At 44.6% G+C, this 25535-nt stretch overlaps 1 protein-coding gene across 4 annotated transcripts in view; it reads left to right on the top strand.

The window, feature by feature from the left end:
- The window catches only part of adarb1b (adenosine deaminase RNA specific B1b), a 171360-nt gene that overhangs the window by 110346 nt on the left and 35479 nt on the right, over window positions 1-25535 (top strand). For 2 of the 4 annotated variants that reach the window (XM_029670927.2, XM_065001522.1), the window contains one exon: window positions 9375-9437. Coding sequence is in view for 2 of the 4 variants with exons in the window: in XM_029670844.2 (XP_029526704.1) it covers window positions 11573-11672 (100 nt within the window). In the remaining 2 variants the exon portion in view is untranslated. Of the gene's footprint in view, window positions 1-9374; window positions 9438-10322; window positions 11673-25535 lie in introns of those variants that run through there. The other 2 variants (XM_029670844.2, XM_029670754.2) reach the window with 1 other exon arrangement.

Genomic DNA, 25535 nt, shown 5'->3' with positions numbered 1-25535 from the left:
GTTTCTAGCTCCGGCAGTGCAGTTATACCTGACAATACAAAACAATACACACAATGAAAAGAAAGAAATTAAGAAATATCATAACGAGCAATGTCAGAGTCCGGAATATAAATATATACACCGGCTAGTTTATTAGGTACACCCATCTAGTCCCGGGTCGGGCCCCCTTTGCCTCCGGAACAGCCTGAATTCTTCGGGCATTCTATAAGGTGTTGGAAACATTCCACAGGGATGTTGGCCCATGCTGACGTGAATATCATCACACAGTTGCTGCAGATTGGACGGCGGAACCTTCATTCTGCGAACAGAGACTTGCTTGTGCTGGTGCGCTGCGCTCTGCTCTGAAAGTCTGTGTGTGGCACAGAGAGAGAGAGAGAAAGTAGCCAAACCGACTCGCGCAAGTTTGTTGCTGCCTTAGGTTATCTACCATAACATCTGGTAGTAGCTGTCTTATTCACTGCGTCAAATCGTTGTAAAGTAGCTAGCTAGCGACAGTAGCCAGCTAAGATAGCCAGCTAGCTGGCTACACACGGAGACTTTGACTGTAGCGCCGCTTTGATTGACCGGCAATAACAAGCTACACTAGTGAACTGTGTGTAGGCTACCGGTGTCTTTTTATGGGGTGCACTTTAAAAAAGAACATTGTGTTGGTCTATCCTTGTAGGCTATGTAGCAATGTCACGTAGATCATTTTATTTCATTTTTAGACAAAAGCCTTAAAAAAAAACAAATAATCGAATACTAATAACATTTGTTCAGATAATGGAATATCCGAAAAGCCCATCCCTAGTCAACAGGAGTGTGCGCTGATCACAGGACACCGTGCTACCGCCATCCATAGACATACGTATTCACATACATTCATAACCTTGACTATTCATTTCAGCGTATATACAGTACATCATTGGTATCACTCCGCAGTCCGCACCCAGTCGTTTAAATAAAACATAGTTCAATTCATTGTCCCGCTCTCACCCCCAGTATACAGGTCATTTAAGACTGCTGATGGAGGATATTGCTATGTGCTGAATTTGCCCAAGATTTTAAAAAGAGTTCAAATGAGGTGTATGTGTGCGCCCTACATGCTCATGTGTGGGTGTTGGCACTGAGAACTCCCTCTCCCTCTCTCTCTCTACTGAAAGACACTGTGTGTACTCGTTCCCTCTCACCTCTCTGCGGTGTGTTAAATATTTCGAGCTCGGGCACTCGCACTGCGTTGGGCAGCACTAGCGTCGAGCGCTAGCCCATGGCCCGCGGGTGCAGGGTGGTCGCGCTACGGAGGAAATTTGAGAAGAGCCTCCAGATCACTTTTAATATCCGATGTGCCGCTGCTGTTGGACATATAGTGAGAGAGCAAGTCTACATCCATGGCTCTGTGTGAGTCTACTTCAACTGGATTTCAGTGGTTTAAGGATGTGATGGAAGAAAAGATGCAGGAAGATGTACACAGGCACGCACATATTATGGGTGTACACACACACACACACACACAGTTGGATTCTTTACAGAGGTACATTGACTCCAGGCCTGTGTGCTTAATATAAGGACAATGCTGCCCCCTTCTGGACAGGTATACATGTACACATCAGAATAGGATAAACATCCACAGAAGATGGGTTACTTACACACACACGTTTGTTTTACTATCCTTGAGGGGACCACACAATTGATTCCCATTCAAAATCCAATTTTCCCTAAACCTAACCCTTAACCCCAAAACCTTAAACCTAATCCTAACTCCTAACCCTAATTGCAACCCTAAGCCTAAAAATAAAATAAAAAATGTTTTCCTTGTGGGGCCAGGGTGAAATGTCCCCACAATTTTCCTAGTTTTTACTATCCTTGTCTGGTGTTTATGTTCCCACAAGGATAGTAAAACCAAACCACACACACACACGTGTGTGGGAACATGGATAGTATATATACACACACACACATTTTCTACATCCTCTCTCTGAGGATACATTTATAAAATGTTTCAAATGAACTATTTTTCAGCACAATGCTCAGAAGAAGGGAGAACCACCTCAGACAGACTGATTATCACCAATGAGGGATGATTTATTTTATCTTTCTTTAACTAGGCAAGTCAGTTAAGAACAAATTCTTATTTTCAATGACAGCCTAAGAACAGTGGATTAACTGCCTGTTCAGGGGAAGAATGACAGATTTGTAACCTGTCAGCTCGGGGATTCAAACTTGCAACCTTTCAGTCACTAGTCCAACGCTCTAACCACTAGGCTACCCTTCCGCCCCGATGACGATAGGCGAAAACAAACGAGGAATATAACAAAAATAATTATTGTGAAGAGGTGCTTGGCAAAGTTCTCCCAGACCTTTTTCGAACTGGCAAAAGCTCAGCCACCTCTAGGAGGGGGCTTGTCAGGACCCTCTTCATGCATGTTTGCTCTGATGTGGCGCCTGTAGCCTAATTGTCTGCCGAGTGAGGACTGACTGGGCTGGGAGGTTGAACTCTACTGCTTACACAGTCACGCAGTCTCTTCCCCTCTCTCTCTTGCTCTCTCTCTCTCCTTAACTCTGTTTCTGTCTTACCTCTCTCCTCTTTCTGTCTCTTGTCTCTCACTTTCTCTCTGACTCTTTTTCTCTTTCTCTCATCTTATTTCTTTCTTGTCTTATTTCTTTCTCTCTCATCTTCCTTCTCTCTCACTCATCTTCTCTCTCAATTCAATTCAAGGGGATTTATTGGCATGGGAAACATATGTTAACATTGCCAAAGCAAGTGAAGTAGATAATATACAAAAGTGAAATAAACAACAAAAATGAACAGTAAACATTATTCTCACAGAATTTCCAAAACAATAAAGACATTTCAAATGTCATATTATGTATATATACAGTGTTGTAACAATGTGCAAATGGTTCAAGTACAAAAGGGAAAATAAATAAACATAAATATGGGTTGTATTTAAAATGGTGTTTGTTCTTCACTGGTTGCCCTTTTCTTGTGGCAACAGGTCACACATATTGCTGCTGTGATGGCACACTGTGGTATTTCACCCAGTAGATGGGAGTTTATCAAAATTGGGTTTGTTTTCGAATTCTTTGTGGATCAGTGTAATCTGAGGGAAATATGTCTCTCTAATATGGTCATACATTTGGCAGGACATTAGGAAGTGCAGCTCAGTTTCCACCTCATTTTGTGGGCAGTGAGCACGTAGCCTGTCTTCTCTTGAGAGCCATGTCTGTCTACAGTGGCCTTTCTCAATAGCAAGGCTATGCTCACTAAGTCTGTACACAGTCAAAGCTTTCCTTAAGTTTGAGTCAGTCACAGTGGTCAGGTATTCTGCCGCTGTGTACTCTGTTTATAATAGCATTCTACTTTGCTCTGTTTTTTTGTTAATTCTTTCCAATGTGTCAAGTAGTTATCTTTTTGTTTTCTCATGATTTGGTTGGTTCTAATTGTGTTGCTGTCCTGTGACTCTGTGGGGTGTGTTTGTGTTTGTGAACAGAGCCCCAATACCAACTTGCTTAGGGGACTCTTCTCCAGGTTCATCTCTCTGTAGGTGATGGCTTTGTTATGGTTTGGGAATTGCTTCCGTTTAGGTGGTTGTAGAATTTAACGGCTCTTTTCTGGATTTTAATAATTAGCGAGTAACGGCCTAATTCTGCTCTGCATGCATTATTTTGTGTTTTACGTTGTACACAGAGGATATTTTTGCAGGAATTCTGCATGCCGAGTCTCAATTTGGTGTTTGTCCCATTTTGTGAATTCTTGGTTGGTGATTCAAGTATTTTTAACCAGATCCTAATTGGTATTTCAAATGTGATGGTCCTTTTGATGGCGTAGAAGGCCCTTCTTGCCTTGTCTCTCAGATGGTTCACAGCTTTGTGGAAGTTACCTGTGGCGCTGATGTTTAGGCAAAGGTATGTATAGTTTTTTTGTGTGCTATAGGGCAACGGTGTCTAGATGGAATTTGTAATTGTGGTCCTGGCAACTGGACCTTTTTTGGAACACCATTATTTTTGGTCTTAGAGATTTACTGTCAGGGCCCAGGTCTGACATTATCTGTGCAGAAGATCTAGGTGCTGCTGTAGGCCCTCCTTGGTTGGTGACAGAAGAACCAGAGCATCAGCAAACAGTAGACATTTGACTTCAGATTCTAATAGGGTGAGGTCGGGGTGCTAGTGCCCTCGCCAATTCTTTGATATATATGTTGAAGAAGGTGGAGCTTAAGCTGCATCCCTGTCTCATCCCACGGCCCTGTAGGAAGAAATGTGTGTTTTTTGCCTATTTTAACCGCACACTTGTTGTTTGTGTACATGGATTTTCTAATGTTGTATGTTTTTCCCCCAACACCACTTTCCATCAATTTGTTTTGCAGGCCGTCGTGCCAAATTGTATCAAAGGCTTTTTTTAAATCAACAAAGCATGAGAAGACTTTGCCTTTGTTTTGGTTTGTTTGTTTGTCAATTAGGGTGTGCAGGGTGAATATGTGGTCTGTTGTACAATAATTTGGTAAAAAGTCAATTTGACATTTGCTCAGTACATTGTTTTCACTGAGGAAATGTACAAGTCTGCTTGTACATGATACTGTAGAGGATTTTCCCAAGGTTGCTGTTGATGCATATCCCACGGTAGTTATTGGGGTCAAATTTGTCTTTGTCTCCACTTTTGTGGATTGGGGTGATTGATCAGTCCTTGGTTCCAAATATTGGAGAAGATGCCGGAGCTAAGGATGATGTTAAAGAGTTTTAGTATAGTCAATTCGATTTTGTTGTCTGTATATTTTATAATTTCATTGAGGATACCATCAACACCACAGGCTTTTTTGGGTTGGAGGGTTTTTATTTTGTCCTGTAGTTCATTCAAGGTAATTGGAGAATCCAGTGGGTTCTGGTAGTCTTTAATAGTTGATTCTAAGATTTGTATTTAATCATGTATATGTTTTTTTGCTGTCGCTCTCTCTCTCATATTATTTCTCTCTCTCATATTATTTCTCTCTCTCATATTCCTTCTTTCTCTCTCTCATATTCCTTCCTTCTCTCTCTTTCATATTCCTTCTCTTTCTCATCTTCTTTCTGTGACGACCCTCCCACTCTGTCTGCCGTATTCTCTCTGTTATTTCCTTATTAGGATGCTGGTGGGCGGAGTTGGGAGGGTCGTCAGCTACATGGGAAACACCTGGGCCCGGTGTCTCCCAGGATAAATACACCACTTCCCCATTCATGGAGGAGACTCTCTCCATGCTAACACCCTTTGTAGATTGTGTTGTGGTTCTTGGTGGCCGTTTGTTTGTTTGTTTGTTTGTTTGCTTTGGCACCTTTCAACACCCTGCATTATCACATTCATGCATGCAAAACACTCACTTACACTACTGATTACTGATTACACACACCATTGTATATTATACTTAGTTGCTTTAGGTAATAAATACATATTTTGCTACTCATTATCTCCACGTTGTCTCCCTTTGTTACGGGCTTTGAGCCGGTTCGTGACATTTCTCTCATCTATTTCTCTCTCTCGTCTTATTTCTCTCTCTCATTTTCTTTCTCTGTCTCTTTCTCAAACACACATTTGCATGTACTAACTCTAAAACAATAGCATTTTCAAAGTTTGGTCTCTAGCCTCCCCCTCTCGTCTCTCCCCCTCTCCCTGTCACTCGTCCTGTGCGGGGGTGGTAGTATGTTTTTTGCATGCCTTATTTGGGTCTTGCCCAATGATAATGTACCCGCCACCACCACGTCTCTTCTTCCCCTGCCCCCCTCAGCGGGTGAGTGCCCTGACCCGAGCCCTATGGCACGGCGGTGGTGCCCCTCCATTCCCTGGCCTCAGTGGCCTGTCCTAAATGATGATGCTAACGATGGTGAACCAGACTCACACACCTCTCTCACTCTCTTCCTACCTCTCTCTATGTAGCCCCCTCTCTCTCTCTCTCTCTGTAAAGTATCTCCCCCCCCCCCCACCCCTCTCTGACCACACTGACCCTGCTGGATGACTGGTCACTAAGTAGGCCAGGCTACTCATTTGGAGCATGACACAGTCTTCCTGCGCTCTATTCAGATTCAACTGGAGACACGTTTTTTTATTTTTCTCACACCAGTTTAGATTCAACCATAACGGGGAAACAATACTGTATTTACAGTACAGTGAAATATCCATCACTCATGATGAATTAAACGTGACCTTAGTTGTTGGGGAATGAAGACCAATGCTGCCCCCTACTGGTGTATTAGACTACGGGTTCGTTGACTAATTATTCTCAGCTCTTACTCCTGATCCTTATCGTGGACTTCCTTGATATTGGCCAGCCTTTCCATAGCCCATATATTGAAGATGTAGCTATTCTTTCACTTTTCAGTTCATGCATCATTTAGACCAAGTTATGTTGAAGGCCAACTCAATATCGCTCCCTTCGGCTGGAGCGCACACAATTGGTCCAACTGGGAAAAGTGCCCCATAGCATGGCTTATAGCTCTAAAAGTTTCACGTGAGTTTTGCCCTCCTAACACTGGCAGTTGTAAACAGGGCCATGCGACTACATACTACACAAAGTTTGTACTATAACGCCTGGGAACTCCCACTTAGACCACAGTCTTGTTTGTAGCCTATTTGTGGCCTTTAATTTGGTTCAAACACATGTTCAAAGGTTTTGGGGAAATTACTTTGACTTTAGGAATTGGTACCACTACCACAATGGTCATTTTTATTTCAACCACATTTATTCAGTTAACTGTCTGTAAACAGATATGCCGTATGAGTTTAAGAAATATAAATTGTGACAACAGTTGTTTGGCCTTTGACTAGCGTTAGCCTGTAAAAAGAGGCTGTATTTTTCTATAAATAATTCTTATGCAACCACAGGGAGAGCCATCTGAAGGTCATGCTTCATTCAGAGTCTGAGACGCCTTACCGTTTCTCAACCAAGACCACTTCCTTCTCCTCTTGGCTCTCAAGACCGTTCGCGGTCAGACTTGGCCAGCTGTGGTTGTGCTTGGCCTATATACTGTCAGTAGTGTGATGGAAAGGCTGTCTCTATTTCTCTCCCTCCCTCTCTCTCTCTCTCCCTCCCTCCCTCCCTCCCCTCCCTCCTCTCTCTCTCTCTCTCTCTCTCTCTCTCTCTCTCTCTCTCTCTCTCTCTCTCTCTCTCTCTCTCTCTCTCTCTCTCTCTCTCTCTCTCTCTCTCTGTCTCGCTCTCTCGCCAACTGGCACATGCTTGTCTTATAGAAGAGCTATCTAAACGCATGCCATGCCCTCTGAGCCAGAGTACCACAGACAGCCATGGGAATTTGAAGTGGGCAGTGATGGAGACGGCTGTGGTGTCCTCAAAGGACCCCTCCGGTCAAAGAGATGGACTTGCTCATCCCTACTCACTGCTCATTTCTCTATCAATCTCTCTTTTTCTCTCTTCTACCTCAATCTTCCTCTCTCCTTTTCCCCTCCTCTCTTTCTTCTCTTCTCTTCCTCTCCTCCCTCTGATACTCTTATCTTTTCCCCTCCTCTCTTTCTTCTCTTCTCTTCCTCTCCTCCCTCTGATACTCTTATCTTTTCCCCTCCTCTCTTTTTTCTCTTCCTCTCCTCCCTCTGATACTCTTATCTTTTCCCCTCCTCTCTTTCTTCTCTTCCTCTCCTCCCTCTGATACTCTTATCTTTCCCCCTCCTCTCTTTCTTCTCTTCCTCTCCTCCCTCTGATACTCTTATCTTTCCCCCTCCTCTCTTTCTTCTCTTCCTCTCCTCCCTCTGATACTCTTATCTTTTCCCCTCCTCTCTTTCTTCTCTTCTCTTCCTCTCCTCCCTCTGATACTCTTATCTTTTCCCCTCCTCTCTTTTTTCTCTTCCTCTCCTCCCTCTGATACTCTTATCTTTTCCCCTCCTCTCTTTCTTCTCTTCCTCTCCTCCCTCTGATACTCTTATCTTTCCCCCTCCGCTCTTTCTTCTCTTCCTCTCCTCCCTCTGATACTCTTATCTTTTCCCCACTCTCGTAATCAGAGAGTTTAAAGCTTTATGGCTTTGGCTGGTCCAAGCTGTTTTTCTGCACATAATGTAAACTTATTTTATCCACCTCAGTGGACTTTTACTACAGATTTTAACTGTTGTTATCTTCAGCCTGCTTCTCTCAAGCTGTCAGCTCTATGTGACGAGGTGTGTTTTTGTGTCTTCTCTCAAGCTGACAGCTCTATGTGACGAGGTGTGTTTTTGTGTCTTCTCTCAAGCTATCAGCTCTATGTGACGAGGTGTGTTGTGTGTCTTCTCTCAAGCTGTCGGCTCTATGTGAAGTGGTGTGTTTTGTGTCTTCTCTCAAGCTGTCAGCTCTACGTGACGAGGTGTGTTTTGTGTCTTCTCTCAAGCTGACAGCTCTATGTGACGAGGTGTGTTGTGTGTCTTCTCTCAAGCTGTTGGCTCTATGTGACGAGGTGTGTTTTTGTGTCTTCTCTCAAGCTGTCGGCTCTATGTGACGAGGTGTGTTTTGTGTCTTCTCTCAAGCTGTCGGCTCTGTGACGAGGTGTGTTGTGTGTCTTTTCTCAAGCTGTCAGCTCTATGTAATGTTGTGTGTCTTCTCTCAAGCTGTCAGCTCTATGTGACGAGGTGTGTTGTGTGTCTTCCTCAACCTGCCGGCTGTCAACTACTGTCTGGCCTATAACTTCTGGAGCACAAGGAAGAAAGAGAGGGGGGGAGGGAGCGAGGGAGGGAGCGAGGGTATGGAGGGAGGGAGGTGGGGAGGGAGCGAGGGTATGGAGGTAGGGAGCGAGGGTATGGAGGGAGGGAGCGAGGGTATGGAGGGAGGTAGGGAGGGTATGGAGGAGGTAGGGAGGGAGCGAGGGTATGGAGGGAGGGAGCGAGGGTAGGGAGGTAGGGAGGGTATGGAGGGAGGTAGGGAGGGAGCGAGGGTATGGAGGGAGGGAGGGTATGGAGGGAGGGAGGTAGGGAGGGTATGGAGGGAGGGAGTGCGGGTATGGAGGGAGGAAAGGTGGATGGATGGGTGGAAGAAGTGATGATATGTGATGGATGACTGGGACAGAAACTTATGGGCTCTGTGTCCTGGGATGAATTTATCTGTTTTGTGAGATGTCCACAAATGTGTGTGTGTGTGTGTGTGTGTGTGTGTGTGTGTGTGTGTGTGTGTGTGTGTGTGTGTGTGTGTGTGTGCGAGCCTACAAGGGTGTGCGTTGTCGACAACAACAAAAACACAAAGACCAAGGCACTCTTCATGTTGTGAAAAATGTATAAAAAGACTGACCAATAACCCCTTTACCAAAGGACCTCTTCATTCTACAAAATGCTGCCATTGTATTCTACTAGTGCTTCACATCCTTCTTGTTTTCCTGTGAGGGTTTTGCCTGTCAGCAGGTACCAGTGTGTGATGACGTGTACTGTAGCTGTACGTTGACCTGTGCTCTCCTTTCTCTCCCAGGCCACTGAAGAAGAACCACAGAGAGCGTCCAGCACTACACAACGGACAACAAAGGGAAAACAGGTGTCTTAACTAATTACTCTCTCGTCTCTGTCTCTCTGTCTCTCTGTCTCTCTCTCTGTCTCTCTGTCTCTCTCTCTCGTCTCTCTCTGTCTCTCTCTCTCTCTCTCTCTCTCTCTCTCTCTCTGTCTCTCTCTCTCGTCTCTCTGTCTCTCTCTCTCTCTCTCCCTCACTCTCACTCTCACTCTCTTCCACTTCCACAGCCTCCCTCACTGACAGTGTTTCCGTCATATTTAGGGCCCACCGTTTTTACTAGTCAGATGGTCATTGGTCTGAGCCCTACTCATACCTACTGATGGGAAATCAGTAAAAAGATGAGTGCAAGTTGGTTGAAAACTGGCTCCCCTTCCATTTCTCCTGCAGATGCTCTGGTTATTTTCCTGGGATTTTCTCATATTCTTTATACTGCACCATAAAGCCTCTGGTGTCCCGTGAGGGCGGGCGGGCGTGCAATACCAACGTCTTCCACTGGGGGGCATTGTGCACCAAGATAAAGGCCCATGTCATCTTGTGGTTTCCTTTGTGGACTCTGGTTAGTGTGGTTTAGACCACGTGTGTCAAACTCATTCCACGGAGGCCAGAGTATCTGCGGGATTTCTCTCCTCCCTCCCTTCGTTCTTGATTGATGAGTTAAGGTCACTGTTTAGTAAGGAACTCCCCTCGCCTGGTGCTCTAGGTCTTAGTTGAAAGGAAAAAGCAGAAACCAGCAGACACGAGGCCCTCCGTGGATCGAGTTTGACGCCACCACCTAGACAGAAGGGTAACAGTAAGGCTTTAGACAGAAGGGTAACAGTAAGGCTTTAAACAGAAGGGTAATAGTAAGGCTTTAGACAGAAGGGGCTTTAGACAGTAAGGCTTTACAAGGGTAAATAGCTTTAAGGGGTAAGGCTTTAGACAGAAGGGTAACAGTAAGGCTTTAGACAGAAGGGTAATAGTAAGGCTTTAGACAGAAGGGTAATAGTAAGGCTTTAGACAGAAGGGTAATAGTAAGGCTTTAGACAGAAGGGTAATAGTAAGGCTTTAGACAGAAGGGTAATAGTAAGGCTTTAGATAGAAGGGTAATAGGAAGGCTTTAGACAGAAGGGTAATAGTAAGGCTTTAGATAGAAGGGTAAAATCGTATTCATGTACAACCATATTCAAGGACAGTGTCGTACATGGTCTTTATAGTAAGTCCTCCTGTATTCTAACTCGGAATGTGCCGTTTGTGCGGCTGTTATACACTGCTAATATTTCGGTCGTTGAGATGGCCTTTAGTGACGTAATAGCAGAGTAGTGACGGCGTATGCCCACTAGAGGGAGGTAGAGCCCTGTGCTGCAGTATTGTGACTTGTCTTATTTAGTTACGCCTGAGCCTGTTAAGAGTTTATACACTCATCACGTGACGTGTGAGATATTTCACCTCAAAGGTGTGTTATTATTGCAGGACAAGTACCTTGGGCTCAGCTGTTTTACTGCATGAGTGTGTGTTTTGAGAAATGAGATCACTTGTAGTTAGTCGTTTATGAGTGTGTTTACAGTAGTGTGACTGTGTTTGAGTGTGTGTGTGTAGCCTACATTTTAAGCATGCATGTTTGTCCGTGTGTGTGCATGCTAGTGCGCACGCAAGTCTGTCCGGCTTTGTGTGTGTGTGCATGTGTGCTTGTGTGCGTGTGCACATACAGTACATGTGTTAGTGCGCATGTGTTTTGTCCAATGTGTGTGTGAACAGGTAGAGGCCAGGCAACGAGCCAGAGGCAGCCTGTGATAGGTTGAGGGACAGTGTGACGTGTCAGTGAGACGCTATAGAAGCACCGAGCTGGCGGGAGCAAGCTGCCTCTTCTGCCTGGAGAGAAGGAGTGGAAAAGAAAGAGCGAGAGAGAAATATAGGACCAACTCCTTGTGACGTTCTACAACTCTCTGAGGAACCGCACCAGTCCTCTCCTTTGAGAACATCCACTTCCCTCCCACACACTCTCTATCTGCTTCCCTTCAACTAGGTGGAGGGCGACAGAAACCAAGAAAGAAAGAAAAAGAGAGACTGCGAGAGGGAGGTTGAGGGTAGTAAGCGTTCCACCACATGGCTAGAATCTAGAGGGCCAGTAGGGAGTGTTTCCAGGGCAGGAGAGCAGTGTGGTAGCCGGTGAAGGACAGAACAGCATGGCCCTGTTCAGCACTGGCCCTCAGAGCCTGGGCTCCTACTACTGCCTCATCCGCAGGAGGTTCAAGAGGAGGCGCAAGAAGCGCAGCGAGCGCCAAGGTATCCACCTTTTCTTTGTAGTTTGTGTGAGATGTGCATTTGTGAGTGTGTGTGTGGGTGGTGTGTGTGTGTGTGTGTATTGCACAATTACCTTTGTCTTTATTACTTACTTTGAATCATCCTGTAGTAGTGTCTCTTGGTCTAGCAGTGGTTCCACTACAATTTTGTAATTTTTATTGATCTATTTCACCTTTATTTAACCAGGTAGGCCAGTTGAGAACAAGTTGTCATTTACAACTGCTACCTGGCCAAGATAAAACAAAGCAGTGCGACAAAAACAACACAGAGTTACACATAAACAAATGTACAGTCAATAACTGTAACAAATAAAACAATGTAAAAAATAAAAAATGAGAAAGATCTATGTACAGTGTGCAAATGTAGAAGAGTAGGGAGGTAGGCAATAAATAGGCCTTAGAGGTGAAAATAATTACAATTTAGCATTAACAATGGAGTGTTAGATGTGTAGATGATGATGTTCAAGTAGAGATACTGGGGTGCAAAAGAGAAAGAGGTTAAGTAATAATATGGGGATGAGGTAGTTGGGTGCGCTATTTACAGATTGGCTGTGTACAGGTACAGTGATCGGTAAGCTGATCTGTCAGCTGATGCTTAAAGTTAGAGAGGGAGATGTAAGACTCCAGCTTCAGAGATTTTTGCAATTCGTTCCAGTCATTGGCAGCAGAGAACTGGAAGGAAAGGCGGCCAAAGGAAGTGTTGCCTTTGGAGATGACCAGTGCAATATACCTGCTGGAGCACGTGCTACGGGTGGGTGTTGCTATGGTGACCGGTGAGCTGATATAAGGAGGGGCTTTACCTAGGCAAGGCTTATAGATGTCCTGGAGCCAGTGGGTTTGGCGACGAATATGTAGTGAGGGCCAGCCAACGAGAGCATAGAGGTCACAGTGGTGGGTAGTATATGAGGCTTTGGTGATAGAACGGATGGCACTGTGATAGACTACATCCAGTTTTCTGAGTAGAGTGTAGGGGGCTATTTTGTAAATGACATCGCCCAATTCAAGGATCGGTAGGATAGTCAGTTTTACGAGGGTATGTTTGGCGGCATGAGTGAAGCAGGCTTTGTTGCGAAATAGGAAGCCGATTCTATATTTAATTTTGGATTGAAGATGCTTAACGTGATTCTGGAGAGTTTACAGTCTAACCAGACACCTACGTATTTGTAGTTGTCCACATATTCTAGGTCAGAACCGTCCAGAGTAGTGATGCTAGTCGGGTGGAAGGGTGCGGGCAGCAATCGGTTGAAGAGCATACACTTAGTTTTACTAGTATTTAAGAGCAGTTGGAGGCTACGGAAGGAGTGTTGTATGTCGTTGAAGCTCGTTTGGAGGTTTGTTAGCACAGTGTCCAAAGAAGGGCCAGATGTATACAGAATGGTGTCGTCTGCGTAGAGGTGGATCAGAGAATCACCTGCAGCAAGAGCGACATATTTGATATATACAGAGAAAAGAGTCGGCCTGAGAATTGAACCCTGTGGCACCCCCATAGACTGCCAGAGGTCCAGACAACAGGCTCTCCGATTTGACACACTGAACTCTGTCTGAGAAGCCAAGGCTATTGAGTCTGCCAATAAGAATGCTTTCGACAGAGTCGATGAAGACGGCTGCACAGTGCTGTCTTTTATGGATGGCGGTTATGGTATCGTTTAGGACCTTGAGCGTGGCTGAGGTACACCCACGACCAGCTCCGAAACCAGATTGCATAGTGGAGAAGGTGCAGTGGGATTCGAAATGATCGGTGATCTGTTCATTAACCTGGCTTTCAAAGATTTTAGAATGCCAGGGCAGGATGGATTTAGGTCTATAACAATTTGGGTCTAAGATGTCTCCCACTTTGGAGAGAGGGATGACTGCGGCAGCTTGTCAATCTTTGGGGATCTCAGACGATACGGAAGAGAGGTTGAATAGGCTGGTAATAGGGGTTGCAACAATTTCGGCATAGAGGGTCCAGATTGTCTAGCCCAGCTGATTTGCAGGGATCTAGATTTTGCAGCTCTTTCGGAACATCAGCTGTTTGGATTTGGGTGTATGAGAAGTGGGGGGGTTGGAAAGTTGCTGCAGGGGGTGCTGAGGTGTTGGCCGGGTAGGGGTAGCCAGGTGGAAAGCATGGCCAGGCGTAGAAAAAGGCTTATTGAAATTCTCTATTATCGTAGATTTATCAGTGGTGACAGTGTTTCCTATCCTCAGTGCAGTGGGCAGCTGGGAGGAGGTGCTCTTATTCTCCATGGACTTTACAGTGTCCCAAAACATTTTAGAATTAGTGCCACAGGAAGCAAATTTCTGTTTGAAAAAGCTAGCCTTAGCTTTCCTAAGTATATTGGTTCCTGACTTCCCTGAAGAGTTGCATATCGCGGGGGCTATTCGATGCTGATGCAGAAGGATGTTTTTGTGCTGGTCAAGGCCAGTCAAGTCTGGGGTGAACCAAGGGTGAACCAAGGGCCATATCTGTTCTTAGTTCAACATTTGAATTGGGCATGCTTATTTATTTTAAAGAGCAACCAGGCATCCTCTATTGACGGGATGAGGTCAATATCCTTCCAGGATACCCGGGCCAGGTCGATTAGAAAGGCCTGCTCGCGGAAGTGTTTTAGGAAGCGTTTGACAGTGATGAGGGGTGGTCATTTGACTGCAGACCCATTACGCATGCAGGCAATGAGGCAGTGATCGCTGAGATCCTGGATGAAGACAGTAGAGGGTGTATTTAGAGGGCAAGTTGATCTGGATGATATCTAAGAGGGTGCCCATGGTTACGGATGTTGGGTTGTACCTGGTAGGTTCCTTGATAATTTGTGTGAGATTGAGGGCATCTAGCTTAGATTTTAGGATGGCCGGGGTGTTAAGCAAATCCCAGTTTAGGTCACCTAGCAGTACGAACTCTGAAGATAGATGGGGGGGCAATCAATTCACATATGGTGTCCAGGGCACAGCTGGGGGGACTAGAACGGGGTCTATAACACAGAACGGGGTCTATAACAAGCGGCAACAGTGAGAGACTTGTTTCTGGAAATGTGGATTTTTAAAAGAAGAAGCTCTGATTGCTTGGGCACAGACAGGACAGAACTCTGCAGGCTATCTCTGCAATATATTGCAACTCCACCCCCTTTGGCAGTTCTATCTTGTCAGATAATGTTATAGTTAGGGATGGAAATTTCAGGATTTTTGGTGTCCTTCCTAAGCCAGGATTCAGACACAGCTAGAACATCCGGGTTGGCTACGCAGATGCTCATTGACGCGTGCAAACAGTTTGGATAAAATGATTGAATAACATGTATGCGTACATTTATTTTGCAACGCTCACGCTCACAACATGGCGGTGTGGTCAGCATGTTAGCGACTTACCCAGAAAGACTCTGTAATCGCTGCCAAAGATGCTTCTACAGTGAATACTTATGTAAATGAGATGTTTCTGTATTTAATTTTCAATAAATGTGTTAAAATTCATAAAAACATGTTGCCACTTTGTCATTATGGGGTATTGTGTGTAGATGGGTGAGAAATAAATCTATCTAATCCGTTTTGAATTCAGGCTGTAAGACAACAAAATGTGGAATAAATCAAGGGGTATGAATAATTTCAGAATCCACTGTAATATGGCTAATTAAGCAGCCCATATATAGCGCAGCACTTGTAGATTAGCACAGGAAAGCAGCGCCACAGATGAAAAGAGAAACTAGTGATCAAACCTAAGTTAGTAAGTAGCCTATCTTTGGTAGAGCGCGCGTGGCTCGCCTTGCTCCCTCAAACAGTCAAACAAACGATTTTGAGATTTTTTCTCTCAATTTCAAGTAACCAATCCCAACACTCTCTGTGAGTGAGAAAGACTTATCGCTCTGTTACTGAGAGGCCTTTCTGTGAGAAAGACGTACCTCTCTGTAGTTAGACAGACCTATCTCTCTGTGAGTAAGAAAGACCAATCTGTGTGAATGACACCGAGCTCTCAATCTGGGAATGAGACAGACCTCTCTGTAAGTAAGACAGAAGATCTCTCTGTGGGTGAGACAGGCCTATCTCTCTGTGGGTGAGACAGGCCTATCTCTCTGTGGGTGAGACAGGCCTATCTCTCTGTGGGTGAGACAGGCCTATCTCTCTTTGGGTGAGACAGGCCTATCTCTGTGTGTGAGACAGGCCTATCTCTCTGTGAGTGAGACAGGCCTATCTCTCTGTGAGTGAGACAGGACTATCCCTGTGAGTGATACATAACCCTCTCTTTGTGAATAAGGCGGCCTCCTCTGTCTCGGAGAGTAAGATAGACCTCTGTGTGTGAGTGAGACTTCTCTCTCTGTAAGTGAAGTAGACTGACTTGGCTCCTCTGGGACTCTAAGCTTCTCCCCTGCTCTAGGGATTAGCCCAACAGGCCGGGGAAGTAGTCATTTTTTAGATGCTCCCTCTCAGTAGCGGTATTAGGGATGTCAGCTATTTGCTTTGATATATCCCGCAACTCCTGCCTGCCTCCCACCCACCCACCCACTCCCACTGCGAATTGTCAAACCCGAGCCTGTTCATCCGAGTAAACCCGCCACTGCTGAAGTTGCGTTTTAGCCACGCGAGTCGCGAACAACCAAAACTTAAGACAGACTTTTTGTCTGTCAGCTTCGCTGGTGTCCGTCTCCATCTCTTCCTCGTTATCGCTCCGGAAATGACAGCGCCACTTTTGCACTAACCCCAGAGAGGAGAAGGCTTAAGGGTGACATTTGGGTAATGCTATTCCACTAACCCCATCACAGCTGGCAAAAATTCCCTCAGTGAGCGGAAGCCATGATGAGTCCCCAGAGTGTGTTAGGCCATTGTGTTTGCCTCCTTGGTGATCAGCAGCTACGCTACGTTAACACTAACTGATGGCGTGGCCTGGGCTGTTCCCAGCCTTTCTGTCTGTCAGACCAGTTAAACCTGTCAGTTAGTGGCTAATGCCAGCTCTGTCAGACCAGCTACCCAGCCAGTTAGCCTCGCAGAGGTTTACATTAATGGAGGAGGCAACAGTCAGGTGTTTGCACTCTTCTGTGAGCTTCATTCACATTTCCCAAAGATAAGCAAAGTTGCTGAATTGAAAACATCAACAGTGCCTTTTGCTCATATTTTTGGCTGATCGGTGTGTGTCAATGACATTGACCATATACTAGACATGTGAATGGCCTCATCCATTGCAAACCACTTAGTCGCATGGCTACTTTCAATTGAGTCTAGGAACACTACACAACAGCACATTTTCCAACAGAGGAAGCGTCAATGTATCGCCCCCACAATACATTGTAGCGAGGAGGACACTCATAAGGCAATGCCTCTCCAATGGTCCGTATATGAAATATGGAAAATGGGACCCAGGGTTTTGTGCAGAGCCTGCAGAATCTTCAAAATGAGCTTTTGGAGATGGAGTGGGAGGGAGATATGCCGTGTCTCCACTCTGTGGATCCATTGCTTAGGAGAACAGGCTGTTTCATTCAGTTCTGTTAGCCAGAAACGATTCAGCCTTTTTCTGTGAGAGTTCTTATACAACACCCCACCTACTCCAACAGCAAATTACAAAGAGGTTAGCTATCAGAGACCTCCAATGCTTTTGAAAGGATATTAAGATTGAAAAAAGGATCTGAATAGAGCCTTTGAATCGAAGTAAGCAAACGCATTATAGATTTAAAGGGCTTCCATGCTAGATTAACAGGGTTTCCGATTTCCACTGCACTCTAGGCACTGCACTCAATGACAGCGAATTAACAAAGCATTCAGGAAAGTGTGCCATTTTCTGTCTGGAAATCACAAATGACAGCCACTACCTCAATACAGTCACAAAGCAGCAACGAATTGGCTGCTGCAGGAAAAGTCTGCTCTAGCCTTGGCAGACACAATATCGAACAACATCAAACAGCATCCAACAACAACAGTCGGAAAAGAGACCTTATTTGACATGTATTCATTGAAAACCGAACGCCAAAGCACTTATTAAGACACCAAGTTGACGACTGCCTTTTGTTAACGTAATCTCGTCGCCGGGGGCCCCACAATGCAAACACTCTGTCATGATAAGAAATGAGCTGGGTCACGCCGTCTAGGAGTGAACAGTGTGTAATTAGCCCCGATTAGCATTCGGCTAATGGTTGTCAGCCTGTGATAGAGGAGGACGCCGTGTTGCCGGAGCAGCGCTAACGTGTGTTCAGCCAGGGAGGACGCCGTTCCTGTGACTCTGAGGAGGGTTGGTCAGCTCTTAGGTGTCAACGCCGCTACCTACAGTATGCCTCATTTCCCATGGACGTGGGACAGCATTAGTGATGGGGGGTGTTATTTTTGACGGTATATTGTATCCTTTTGACGATATTGCAATATTATTTTTGCGCTAGTTGGCTGTACCTGCACCAAAATTCCAGTATTTTTCCTTCATAGATTGTTCTCCATCTTCTTTTTAGATAGGGAGACCATTTGTTTTCGTCACTTTTATGTCTCTTGTCCCTCTGCAGCAGACGTATGGTGAGCAATTATGTTTGGACCCTCAATGACCTCAATGAAATCACAGCGTTGAATCGCTATACATATAGAATCATGAGAATCGCACTACATATACGTATCGTGAGGTCCCTGGCAATTCCCAGCCCAAGGTAGCATAATGTGTGTGGATGGTACAATAACTCCTTTACAAGCATTGTATGGCTGCTAGGGCTATAATGATGCTATGGCTATGTGAGGCATTCATTCGTATATGCACACTAACAGCAACTAGTGACAATTTGAGGACAAGAGCTTAAGTATAAGGGGTAGCTGAAACTCTCTATTTTTACTTGTCTGGTTGTCTTCCTTTCTTCCCTCCCTCTTCCCTCTCTACTTTGCTCCCATCTCTCTTCCCACCTCACTTTATCCATCTCAACTCTTTGTCTGTCTCTCTCTGTTCCCTCCCTATATTCATTTTTCTCCCTCTCCCTCCCTCTCCCTCCCTCTGTAACCCTGCGCCCATCACTCCCACACTTGTCCTTAATGTGCTGCAGACTCTCCCTCTCTCTCTCCCGTTCTCTCTCCTGTTCCCGCTCTACTGTCAAGACGAGCCTTATCTGTCTGTGACCTTTCAGAGTGAGACCCTCTCCGCTCCCAACTGTCCATCAACATTAACTCATAACCTGGTAATAACGGAGGCAGGAGGTGTGAAATTCCACTTCTCTACCCCCTCACACACACATACACTCCCCGTTCCAAACACATGTGCATCTGCACAAATAGAAAGTGCATGTTTACACACACACATGTGGGGGAAAAAACATGCACGCACCAACGTGAGGATACTGGATTGCCTGACACGGCCTTGAATATGAAGTACAGTGCACATTGCGAGCAGCAGGGGTATTGAGGCGAGGAAAATGGGAAGAGAGCGGGGGGGGGCAAAGAGAGAGGGCAATGGAAATAGATAGTTGGAGAGAGAGGCAGAGACTATGCTGATACCAGCAGGTCAGCCCGCAGCACTTCAAAATACGATGTGAGAGAATGAGGCCATACACACTCTCATACACACATTCATACACACTCTCATATGCACACAGCAGCTGACCCGTTGCCTCTAACCAACTGTCAGCGCATGTCTTAGTTCATCTTTGTTGTTTTTTAATTTTTAATTTTACCTTTATTTAACCAGGCAAGTCAGTTAAGAACACATTCTTATTTTCAATGACGGCCTGGGAACAGTGGGTTAACTGCCTGTTCAAGGGCAGAACGACAGATTTGTACCTTGTCAGCTCGGGGGTTTGAACTCGCAACCTTCCGGTTACTAGTCCAACGCTCTAACCACTAGGCTACGCTGCCGCCCCAAACTGCCCCTATTATCGGCTACGCTGCCGCCGTTGTAAACTTTTTTGTGACCAGTTTCTGGTTTTTATTCTTGCATCATGTCATGCAGCCCAACTCACACTCCTAGGCACACACACACACACACACCCTCTCCGTCTCTCCTGTGTGTGACTGGGGTCACTGAACAGTGACCTCTGATACCTCTGGCTATGGTCCGTGGAGAACTAAGGAGAACTATCAGACCTTACACACCTGCCCCCACAGGCACACAGTGCGTATATCATAAATCATAGCTGTCACACAGATTTTACAGGTTCCTCTGAAAAGGCGAAAGGGACGGCGGCAACCACTAAGCGCCCTTGAAGAGAGAGGGAGGAGGGAGAAAGAGAGGGAGAGAAATAATATGTTTTTATTGAACCAACCTATATTAGCTCTGTTGGCCTGTGTCCCACAGTGGTGGGAAACGTACCCAATTGTCATACTTCAGTAAAAGTAAAGATATCTTAATAGAAAATGACTCAAGTAAAAGTGAAAGTCACCCAAAGAAAAATATTTGGTTTTAAATGTACTTTAATATCAAAGGTAAAAGTATAAATCATTTCTTCATATTAAGCAAACCAGGTGGCACCATTTCCTTTTCTTTTTTTTCAATTTACCGATTGACAGGGGCACACTCCAACACAGACATATTTACAAACGAAGCATTTGTATTTAGTGAGTCCACCAGATCAGAGGCAATAAGGATGACCAGGGATGTTCACTCTAAGTGCATGAATTCGACCATTTTCCTGTCCTGCTAAGCATTCAAAATGTAATGAGTATTTTTGAGTGTCAGGGAAAATGTACATAGTTTTTTTAGGAATGTAGTGAAGCAAAATAAAAAGTTGACAAACATATAAATGCTAAAGTAAAGTACAGATACCCCCCAAAACGACTTTTAGTACTTTACTTTTAGTAAAGTTGTACTTTAAAGTATTTTTACATAAGTACTTAGTACCTCTCGCCGGCTTTGTATTCATGTTACCTGATGAAATTGCTGTACACAATAGGATCTTGTTGCCATCTAATGCACATTCAGATGTCATAAATCAGCACTGCAGAGCTCTCCCTGTACTCTGCCGTGCCTTGATTGTATTACTGTTGATGATATCTGGAAATGTGCATGTACACCCTGGCCCATCTCCTGTTGCTAGCCCCAATTCTGACTTGTGCTCTGACATCTGCTTCACTGATTTCTGCTCCCGTAAAAGCCTGGGCTTTCTGCACGTTAACAATAGAAGCTTATTATCAAAAATGGATCAATTGACAGAGTGGATTCACAGCTCCAATCCAGATGTGTTGGTCATTACTGAGACGTGGTTCAGGAAGAGTGTTTTGAATACTGATGTTAATCTTTCTGGTTATAACCTTTTTCGGCAAGACAGATCTTCCAAAGGTGGGGGAGTGGCAATCTTTACCAAGGATCACCTTGAGTTCCTGGTTGTCTCTACCAAGTCTGTCCCCAAACAATTTGATTAGCTGGATTTAAGCATTAAACTTTCAAATGGCTCTTTGTTAACTGTCGCTGGGTGCTATCGTCCTCCATCAGCACCGGCCTTTCTCCTGGCCCCTTACACCAAGTCTGAATTTGTCCTGCTAGGTGACCTAAACTGGGACATGCTTAAACCACCTGACCAAGTCCTAAAGCAATGGGACTCCCTAAATCTTCCTCAGATTATCACCGATCCCACAAGGTATGACACCAAACACCCAGAAAAAGCTACTCTCCTTGATGTTATCCTCACAAATAATCCTGATAGGTATCAGTCTGGTGTTTTCTGTAATGACCTTGGTGATCACTGTTTTACAGCCTGTGTTCGTAATGGCTGCTCAATGAAACGACCTGTCCTGATTTGTCATAGACACTTGCTAAAAATCTTTAATGAGTTGTAACGGTTTTCTTCTGGTGAAAGAGAGGCGGACCAAAATGCAGCGTGGTTAGTTTTGTACATCTTTAATAAAGATGAAAATACAACAATCCACACAACAAGAAATGTGAAAAAACCAAACAGTCCTATCTGATGCCACAAACACAGAGACAGGAACAATCACCCACAAGAGACCTAAAGAATATGGCTACCTAAATATGGTTCCCAATCAGAGACATCGATAAACACCTGCCTCTGATTGAGAACCACTCTAGGCAACCATAGACTTACCTAGAGTACTACTCTAGCCACAATCCCATACTACAAACAACCCCAGACAAAACAAACCACATAAATCCCGATGTCACACCCTGGCCTAACCAAAATAATAACGAAAACACAAAATACTAAGGCCAGGGCGTGACATGAGCAAGCCTTCCTTCATGAACTGACCTCTGTAAAATGGTATCGAATCAGCTTGATCCCCCTCTGTCGAAGACGCTTGGACCTTTTAAAAAAAATATTTTCAGTAGTATTGTTAACAAACACACCCCCATAAGAAAATGAGAATTAAAAACAGGTTTATTAAGACCCTGGTTCGACCGTGATCTTGCAGAGATACTCTACCTCAAGAATTGCATTTGGCGAAAGGCTTGGCACACGCATACTCAGGCTGACTGGCTCTCGTTCAGGCAAATGAGAAATAAGTGAACTCAGGCTACCCGGAAGGCCAAAGAGACTTACTTTAAGGAACAATTCTCTCTCTGTGGGTCTAATCCCAAGATGTTCTGGGAAACGGTTAAAGACCTGGAGAATAAACCCTCCTCCTCACAGCTGCCCATGTCCCTTAATGTTGATGATGTGGTTGTTACTGACAAGAAGCACATGGCTGAGCTCTTTAATCACCACTTCATTAAGTCAGGATTCCTATTTGACTCAGCCATGCCTCCTTACCATCCAAAATTTCCCCATCTTCCAACCCTTTTAATGTGACTAGCCCTGATGCTCCTCCCTCTTTTTCCCCTGCGCCACTACAAAGTGTCCAAGGTGCTAAAGGAGCTCCTTAAACTTGACCCCAAAAAAACATCTGGGTCAGATGGTTTAGACCCTTTCTTCTTTAAGGTTGCTGCCCCTATTATCGCCAAGCCTATCTCCAACCTTTTTAACCTGTCTCTCCTTTCTGGGTAGGTTCACATTGCTTGGAAGGCAGCCACATTTCTTCCTTTATTTAAAGGGAGAGATCAAGCTGATCCTAACTGTTATAGGCCTGTTTCTATTTTGCCCTGTTTATCAAAAGTGTTGGAAAAATTGTCAATAATCAACTGACTGACTGGCTTTCTTTATGTCTATACTATTCTTTCTGGTATGCAATCTGGTTTCTGCTCAGGTTATGGATGTGTCACTGCAACCTTAAAAGTCCTCAAGGTTACCATTGCCCTTGATTCTAAGCAATATTGTGCTGCTATTTTTATTGACTTGGCAAAGCTTTTGATATGGTAGACCATTCCATTCTTGTGGGCCGGCTAAGGAGTATTGGTGTCTCTGAGGGGTCTTTGGGCTGGTTTGCTATCTACCTCTCTCAAAGAGTGCAGTGTATAACGTCAAAAAATCTGCTGTCTCAGCCTCCGCCTGTCACCAAGGGAGTACCCCAAGGCTCTAACCTAGGCCCCACGCTCTTCTCAATTTACATCAACAACATGGCTCCGGCAGTAGGAAGTTCTCTCATCCATTTATAAGCAGATGATACAGTTTTATACTGTATCATCTGAATATACATGTTCTACAGCAAAGCTTTCTTCCTGTCCAACAAGCTTTCTCTGCCCTTAACCTTGTTCTGAACACCTCCAAAACAAATGTCATGTGGTTTGGGAAGAAGAATGCCCCTCTCCCCACAAGTGGGTTTACTACCTCTTGAGGGCTTAGAGCTTGAGGTAGTCACCTCATACAAGTACTTGGGGGTATGGCTAGACGGTGCACTGTCCTTCTCTCAGCACATATCAAAGCTGCAGGCTAAAGTTACATCTAGACTTGGTTTCCTCTATTGTAATTTATCCTCTTTCGTCCCAGCTGCCAAACTAACCCTGATTCAGATGACAATCCTACCCATGCTAGATTACGGAGACATAATTTATAAATTGGCAGGTAAGGGTGCTCTCGAGCTGCTAGATGTTCTTTACGATTTGGCCGTCTGGTTTTTCTCCAATGCTCCTTATAGGACACATCACTGCACTCTATACTCCTCTGTAAACTGGTCATCTCTGTATACCCGTCGCAATACACACTGGTTGATGCTTATTTATAAAAACCTCTTAGGCCTCACTCCCCTTATTTGAGAGATCTACTGCAGCCCTCATCCTCCACGTACAGCACCCATTCTGCCATTCACATTCTGTTAAAGGTCCCTAAAGCACACACATCCCTGGGTCGGTCCTCTTTTTAGTTCGCTGCAGCTAGCGACTTGGAACGAACTGCAAGAAACACTCAAACTGGACAGTTTTATCTCAATCTCTTCATTCAAAGACTCAATCATAGACACTCTTACTGACAGTTGTAGCTGCTTTCTGTGATGTATTGTTGCCTCTACCTTCTTGCCCTTTGTGCTGTTGTCTGTGCCCAATCATGGTTGTACCATGTTTTGTGTTGCTACCATGCTGTGTTGTCATGTGTTGCTGCCTTGCTATGTTGTTGTCTAGGTCTCTCTTTATATAGTGTTGTGTTGTTTCGCTTGTGATGTGTGTTTTGTCAAATTTTTCTATTGTATTTATGATTCTTTTTGAATCCCAGGCCCCCGTCCCCGCAGGAGGCCTTTTGCCTTTTGGTTGGCCTTCATTGTAAATAAGAATTTGTTCTTAACTGACTTGCCTAGTTAAAAAAAAAAAAAAAGTGAAAATAAATAAATACATAATACTTTACACCACAGCCCAGGTGTGTAATCTTTAAGGCATACGCCAAGTCCACAAATGCGGGGAAGTGATTGATACTGCATTACTCCCTCTTGAGCGAGGTACCTGACAACATTTTAGCCATGTCTGTTTTGCCAGATGACTAAGCATCCCTATGAGGTATCATACAGTACTGTTTATTTTCTGCCGTCAACTATTACTTCTGTCCCGTGCATCACGTGTTTGAATTATGGTATCCTCTTATTGTCTTGTCTTGCATATGGGAATGTTGCAAAACTAAACGTAGCTACAGTGTTGAATTTTCAACCTTTAAAAAAAAATCCTTACATCACTGAGAATGATGAGGGGTATTCATTTCTGCTCCGTCTCTATGGGACACTTAGTAAGATCCGAATATCCAGCTGGCACCCGGAGCTTGTAACAGAGACTCCTAAAGACATGGAGAAGTCTGCTCATACTGAAGTGAAATTGGTCTTGGCAATCTAATTCCAACCAGTTATTGGTCATTAGAAAAATCAAATTGAATAATGGAGTCTGAGATGGAGATTTGCGTGGGGGTACAGTATTAAAGAAACCAAATGAATAATGGAGTCTGAGATGGAGATTTGTGTGGAGGCACGGTGTGTGTCTGTGAAGGGGGCACGGCAGGGGCGATGTTAGGCGGCCACGCTCCTCTCCTCCCATTCCCCGGCCCATCAGTTTCAATCAGGCAAAAAGAAAGGCCTCCCTGTCCGCGAGGACCCCAGTCCATTAGGCCACTGGTGGCCCCACACGTGTACCCCATTATGGTGCATTACCTGGGTACCGCCACCAGGAAACTGGACAGCAAAGGAAAAAAGATGGGCTCGGACATTACAACGCCCTGTCTGGTTCACATCTAATTATTAAAAACTTCCTTTCCTTCTCAAAGTAATCACTGATCTGTCATGGTTTGATATGTGAAAATACATTGTAGAGAATCTAGAAACATTGCCGTTGCCTAATGCCTATCCAATATCACATACAGTTGAAGTCGGAAGTTTACATACACTTAGGTTGGAGTCTTTAAAGTTAGTTTTTCAACCACTCCACAAATGTCTTGTTAACAAACTATAGTTTTGGCAAGTCGGTTAGGACATCTACTTTGTGCATGACACAAGTAATTTTTCCAACAATTCACTTATAATCTACTGTATCACATTTCCAGTGAGTCAGAAGTTTACATACACTAAGATGACTGTGCCTTTAAACAGCTTGGTAAATTCCAGACAATTATGTCATGGCTTTAGAAGCTTCTGATAG

Source organism: Oncorhynchus nerka, linkage group LG1 (assembly GCF_034236695.1).
Source record: "Oncorhynchus nerka isolate Pitt River linkage group LG1, Oner_Uvic_2.0, whole genome shotgun sequence".
NCBI classification, from domain to species: domain Eukaryota; kingdom Metazoa; phylum Chordata; class Actinopteri; order Salmoniformes; family Salmonidae; genus Oncorhynchus; species Oncorhynchus nerka.
This window is presented reverse-complemented; position numbering and strand designations above follow the sequence as displayed.